At 46.5% G+C, this 6,763-nt stretch overlaps 1 protein-coding gene across 1 annotated transcript; it reads left to right on the forward strand.

Annotated features, from left to right (window-relative positions):
• The first annotated feature begins 272 nt into the window (after nt 1–272).
• MKRN2OS (MKRN2 opposite strand) lies at nt 273–5,897 on the forward strand. Its single transcript, XM_036073572.2, has 4 exons — nt 273–553; nt 3,932–3,981; nt 4,536–4,698; nt 5,502–5,897. The coding sequence occupies exons 1-4, from the start codon at nt 336–338 to the stop codon at nt 5,740–5,742; spliced, it is 672 nt and encodes a 223-aa protein (XP_035929465.1). The 5' UTR covers nt 273–335; the 3' UTR covers nt 5,743–5,897.
• Nucleotides 5,898–6,763: the final 866 nt, after the last annotated feature.

The following is a 6,763-nucleotide window of genomic DNA, read 5'->3' on the forward strand; positions in this document are numbered from 1 at the left end:
GCCAGTGCAAGGGAACGCTCAAGGAAGCGAAGGAAGATTTCACAGAAAAGTAGGGCTTTAAAAGATGAGTAGGAGCTGCGTGTTGACCGTTGTAAAGCGTACAAGGCTGGAAAGAAACTTTGTAAGTGAGCACGAATGAAAACTAGCTCTTTAAGACACCAGTTTATGGGGAGGTCTGGTTACTGGTTAATCCTACTTGGTTTGGCTTCTGAAGCCGTCAATCAGAATGACATCACTGTTGTTCGGGTTACTCCGGAGGCATACGTTTGCTAGCCAGGTAATGAGGAAAAGGAAGTCTTGGGAAACTGCCACTGGTTGCCCAGGACAGGAAAGCCATGCAGTATACACAGGCTGGAAAGCCTTTAATTAAATTCAGCCACTGTAAGAAATACATCTACAGCTTCAGTGTGCCCCAAAGCTGCCCCCTCTGCCAGCAAGTCATGGGCTCAAGGAAGCTGGAGGAAGCACCTGTTAGCATCTCCAATCCATTTACCAACGGGCATCAAGAAAAATGTTCATTCCTCCTCAGACCAACTCAAGGGACGTTCCTTAGGTACAGTGTTTTTTGAGTGTTATATTAAGTGATTCTGTAAACTTTTGCTTCTGTGTTGTAATCACTAAAACTTTTCCTATAAAGATTTATTTTAGAGAGAGGGAGAGAGAGAGTGTGTGTGGGGGGTGGGGGTGGTGGGGGTGGTGGTGGTGGTGGTGGAAGGGCAGAGGGAGAAGAAAAGGAAGAGAGAATTTCCAGCAGACTTCCCGCCTGAGCACAAAGCCGGGTTTGGTTTCGGGGACAGACGCAGTCCAACCAGATCCCATGAGCCTGAGATCATGACCTGAGCCGAAACCAAGAGTTGGACAGTTAACCAATCGAGCTACCCAGGCGCCCCGAAAACTTTCCTTTTCTAACATGTGCTATACAGTATGAGGTTTAGGGGGTAATCTTGCCAGTGTTTTGGCATCAAATCCTAAAATGTAGGTCTATTCATTTCATAAAGATAGATGGTGTATGTACTTTCCTAGAGTGATTAGTGCAAGACTATATGAAGAATAAGGGAAGGTCAAACCTGCTTATACAATCTTAACAGAGGAAAACTGATAGCTTGGAGCTTTTTTTTACTCATAGATTTTGTGCTAAGAGGCTAATTGGGAAAATGACCCAGCAGCTACTCTAATCAAAATAATTTCTTTACCGCGAGTTAGTCTGTAATTTCTGTGACAAACAGGAACAATGTACAAAGCCTGAAGAAAGGCCACATCCAGACTCTTCTGCAATAGAGATGAATTAAATTGAAGACCAGAGATGGTCTACCTCAATTGTGGATACCACCTGACTTTAAGATTTCAGAAATCAAAAGAAAGGGCTGTGCCTCCTTAGTGTCCCTGCGGAGTTTACAAATGGAATTAGAAGCGGCCCAGCATGAGCCAGGTATGAGAGCATGGACACTACAGAATGAGCATGGTCATGAACATCATTGTGACCCAATGCTGAGACCTCCTGGCCTCCTTGAAATCTACGCTCCCAACTCCCATGTGCCCTCGAGAGCTCTGGTTTGGGATAAGACAGCTGGAGTGGTGTATTCACTTCCCTGCTTACTAACTTCCTTAATCGATTTCCTTCCTGCCTTTATGTGGATGAAATGAACCAAAGTGTGCAGAGTGCTGCACCCCTGCCCCTCCTGGAGGCTGCAGGGTGCAGAGAGAACAGCGCGACCTGTGCTGCCACAAAGCCCCCAATTCCTATCCCCATTCAGACCAGCTCCAGACCCTCCAGTCTCAGTTCCTCATCTGCAAATTGAGGGTCCTGCTGACCTTGCAGGGTGGTGAGGTTCAGCGATAAGGCAGATAAACCTGGCCCAGGCACCAGTCACGATGTTGAGCCAACATACTCCTTTCCGTCCTATTCTTATACTCAGTTCTGAATATAACTGGCAGAACCTTCATTTCCCTTATCTGAATCATGAAGCCCAAAATGTTTCATAAGATCCCCTCATTCATGCTACTGGCTGGATCCCAAAAGCTTTTGAATAAAGTGATTAAAATTCAGAATTTATTTGCCATAACATTGGTTCATTCAACAAATCCTTACTGAGCAGCTGTGTGTGGGAAACGCTAGGGATGTCACAGTGAAGGAGCCACGGCCCTGCTCTCTAGAACATGATAGGCTTTCAGGTGGGCCCCTAATAAGCATTTATTTACTCTACGATGTGGTAGCAATACTGATGAGCCTAGCCTTGCTTGGCATCAGCAGAAGGGAGGTGGTGATGTTGAAACAGGTTATATGCTTTGGCATCCTCCCATCCCCGAAGACCAGGATCTGCAGAAACCTAAGTAGTCCCTTGCACCAGACCTTCTAAGGACAATTTCCAAACTATTCCTTTCCCTCTCATCTAATTTCCAAAACCTCAGGACTGACTCCCACAACTCACCTTGAGACAGTTTCACCTACTTTGTAAAAGAGAACCCGCAATAACCCAAAGGATTCACCGCGGTTCTCATCAAACTCTCAGGTCTGCCACATATGGTTGTGCAGGTTGTGGACTGCACAAAACTGCCTTGCCAAAGTGGTTTTGGGTCCTGAAACTCAGTCTGCACCACACTTGCCAAGCCAAACACTCTGGGCAGAGCTGCATCTGCGGGAGGAAGGGTCACCTTTTCTTAATTTATACAAAGGTGTGGTATGGGAGAGGAATGGCCCTGCCACTATGACATGCTTTTGTAACATTCTATATTTTTCCCCCTTAAGAGCAGTTAACTATTAAAGGCTTGTTAAACTAAAAGTCTTCTCTGGAAGCGAGCAAACTCCAAGAGGGCAGAGACCTCGTCAGTCTTATTTCCTGTGGTGCCACTAGCCCTTTACTTCAAGTGACAGGCCCACAGTTCCCATGGTAAACATCTGTGCAGGACTGAGAAACCACCGAAGGACGGGGGGAGGGAAGGAACAGCTGGGATTTAGGCAGGAGACAAAGTGCAGTGACACGCTGGGGCAGTGATCTCAAGGTAGATCACACTGTAAGTGCAGCACTCTAGTCAGACTGGTACTATTTTGCCCAGCTTCATTCTCAGCCTCTGAACCCACAGGGTCTCAAAACACTCAGAGTGGCTGCAACAAGATGACCTGCAGGATCACTCTGAAGGTGGAGCAGCTGTTTGTGTTCTTGGTCATTTTAAAGCCTGGGACTGCTTGCTTTCATGAGGAACCTGCAGTCTCGTGAAGAAGCTTTATCATCTAACAATTACCTCTGATTTATTTGACACCTGTATGTGGCAGGTACTCGACAGGCATTTTATTCTTACAACCAGCTTGCTGGAGGTTTATGATATTCCCATTTTATAGATGAGGAAACTGAGATCAGAGAAAGTGACTTGCTAATGTCCCAGGGCTAGTAAGTGATGGTTTGGGATTGTACACGAAGGTTTATCATATGGAGTCAGAGATTTAATGAACAGTCTCAGGTAAAGAGTAATTTCAGGAAGCAAGGGCTGTCCAGGAAAAGTGAGTGTGGCCATGGGCTACAAAGACCAAAAGACACTATTTCAGTTTTGATGGTAGAGGTCCACTGAGATGCACCCAGGATCCCTTCCCTGGTCAGCCTGATGAACAGGCTGTAACCTCACCTACAAGGAGGGAAGATTCAACAACTGACCTCCAGATGCACCGCTCTGCTGGGGAGCCAGGAGTTAAGCTGATTTTATGCTCCAGCAGGGCTGGCCTTCCAGCACACTTTATACAGGGGGCTTTAGTAATAGTAATGGGGGGGGCTAGAAAAGCCAGGTGGGGGGCCAGGGGAGTATTTTCTACCTCAAATGTACTCTTGGCTCAACCAGTTTTGAAACAGTGCTTCCACTCACCTGGTCACTGATGGCAAGTTCTGGCACCAGCCAAGATCACGCTCCTACTTTAAATACCAACTCTTCATGTTTCTTTCAGGGAGTATGACGGAAGATCCGATCTTCATGTCGGAATAACCAATACAAATGGTGAGTGCACTGCTCGAGGCAGCAGAAACTGATCTGTGAACAGAAACCCAGTACTGGGTTTTTGGACTCAGATTTACCCACATGAGCCGTCAAATGTACGACCCACTGTCTCAGTGGAAATTTAGTGCTGATTTAAGGAAACCAGATAGACCCCCTTGTACATAGAAAACTTCAACAAGAATATTTGGAGAGGATTATCCTGGCTCTATTATTGTCTCCATCTGCTGCGGGCAACTTCTCGGAGCTGAAGAGCAGGTGGAGCAAGACCTGGGTTTCCCTGAAAGAAATGATGTGCAGAGGGCAGGAGAGGCAGGGGCTCCAACACCCCCGATCCTCCCTGACTCTAGGTGGTGGCTGCCTCTCCAGCCTGACCCTGGAGGGGATTCTAGGGCCTCTCCTGGTCTCCTGCTCTCTGACAGTCATCAGAAAGTACGCTCTGGCTAACTTCATGTAAAGTGACCATGGTGGTGGCTGCCGTTTCCGGACAACCTCTTCTCACAGAGGTGCATCTTCCCTTAAGCCTCCCCTCCGCGTGACTCCAGTTTCACTTGCAGGAGTTGTGTATAATTACACCACGCACGGCGTCCAGCGAGACGAAGCAGGGTGGGAGCAGAGTGTAAGCATCCCGTTACTGCAGCCTGGCATGTTTGGACTGATGGATCAGTGGGACAAGTACCTGGACGACTTCTCCACCACGGGGGCCTGGCTGCCCCAGAGGTACAGGCCGGCAGGGACCACCAGCTCCCTGGCCCTCGTTCCCCACGCAGGTGTGACCCCAGCTCACAGGACTCTTAAGCTGTGTCTACTTTGTGTGGAGCCCGTACCGAGACAGTAGCGCCTGTAACAAAGTGTAAGCAGGGGTTGAATGATCTGGGGTTTTCCGCAGAGGTGAGCCAGTGTACATTTACACAACAGAATCACCGTCTTAAGAACCGAAAGGACTACAACCTAGTACTCCAGTTATTTGATTAGACATTTTTACATACTTAACATTTAATATATACAGCAAAAGCCATATTACAGTCCCTTAAAATTTTTAAAAAATGTTTAAAATGTAAAAAATACCTAACACTCCTTTTTATGATTTAGCAATTTTGAAATTTATTTCTCAATTTCTTGCTCCCTCAACACTTTAGATATATAGCATACCTGTGGACCTAACTGTTCTGAGGCTTCCCTTAAAATAGGTATAGACACTGGGATACCCTAAAACTTAGAAATGGAACTCCCTTTCTAAAATGTCAGTTCCCCACGTTGGCAGTTTCTGTACAACTTAAGTCAGCACTCGGGACCTCTAGGCGCGTCCACTCCTATCTTACTTAAGTTGCGAGCAGAATTAGCCTGAGCTGCCCAGTGTCCCTCAGAACTGCACTCTGGGAGCTCAGTCGTCCAGGGCACCAGGAGACCCAGTGCGCGGGGAGCCCAACCTCAACCCTGCAAGTCCCTCGGCGGCTTCACGGCCTGTGCCTGAGCCGCTTTGAAACCTCAGCCTCCCTTTCTCCCCGTGCTTGTTTTGTAAGGTATGAAGAAGACCGTCACAACTGCTACACTTACACCCTCACATTCATTAACTGCATTCTGACCACAGAAGGCAAGGAGCCACTGGGCAAAGACGAGTTCATTGAGAAGTATGTGGTTCCAAGGACGAGGAAGGCCTCCAAGTACATCACACTGTACCGGGTGATAGAAGAGCGTGGCTTCTACGTGACCGACCACCCGGATGACGAGACAAACCCTCCTGAGGGGAGCGCTGCGTGCTGAGCGCACTAAGAGCAGAAGGACAGCACCGTTAGTCGGTATGAGGGATTTCTACGTGTGTTCAACTGTGGTTAATAACAAGGTGTTAAGGCTTTCTTGGTAGCATATTTCTACCTATTGCAGTATAAGTGTTTATGAAATTAATAAAAATTGCCCTGGGTTTTAAAAGTTGTATGCATTACAACTAAATTATTCTCATAATGGTTCGGTTTTTAAACTGAGGCTCCATGTTACAGCATAAAGTGGCAGCATCTTTTATTTGCAGAACAATGAAAGTTATTCCTATAATTAAAGCTGAACAAATTCACTTTTCCATGTGAACCCAGAAAGTGGGGATTTGGGGCGCCTGGGTGGCTCAGTCGTTAAGCATCTGCCTTCGGCTCAGGTCATGATCCTGGGGTCCTGGGATCGAGCCCCACATCGGGCTCTCTGCTCGGCGGGGAAGCCTGCTTCTCCCTCTTCCACTCTCCTTGCTTGTGTTCCCTGTCTTGTGGTGTCTCTCTCTGTCAAATAAATAAAGTCTTAAAAAAAAAAGTGAGGATTTTAGAAAGGTGAGCGAGACACAATTTATGAAGTAAATTCTCCTGTTTTTATTTAAAAAGCATATGGTAACCTTTTGACAGTCAGTAAAAGAAAAAAAAAAGAAAGAAAGAAAGAAAGAAAGAAAGAGGAGCAAGGAAGCAAGCAAGGTTTTCTGAATCTAAGTTAGGAAATGGGCTCTACTTCTCAACTAGCTTTTCTGAGCCTATATGCAAAGTGGATGGCAATTCCTCAAGTCAGTTTCCCTCTCGTATTACTTGACCTGACATGAGTTGACCAAGGCAAAGTATATCCCCTGTCTACTGTATTTATTTATTTTTAAACTTTATTTATTTAAAGTAATCTCTATACCCAACATGGGGCTCAAACTCACAACCCTGAGATTAGGAGTCGCATGTGCTTCTGACTGAGCCAGCCAGGTGCCCCTCCCCTGTCTACTTTAAAAGCAGAATTCAGGAAAGACACAATGAAAGGTCGACTTCTT

The sequence above is a fragment of the Halichoerus grypus genome, chromosome 1 (genome assembly GCF_964656455.1).
Source record: "Halichoerus grypus chromosome 1, mHalGry1.hap1.1, whole genome shotgun sequence".
Taxonomy (NCBI): Eukaryota; Metazoa; Chordata; class Mammalia; order Carnivora; family Phocidae; genus Halichoerus; species Halichoerus grypus.

Coding starts and splice junctions, on each gene's coding strand:
- MKRN2OS (XM_036073572.2), top strand. CDS start 336: ATGCAGTATACACAGGCTGGAAAGCCTTTAATTAAATTCAGCCACTGT. Junction 3,982..4,535: donor CGGAATAACCAATACAAATG/GTGAGTGCACTG, acceptor TTTCACTTGCAG/GAGTTGTGTATAATTACACC. Junction 4,699..5,501: donor GGGGCCTGGCTGCCCCAGAG/GTACAGGCCGGC, acceptor TTGTTTTGTAAG/GTATGAAGAAGACCGTCACA.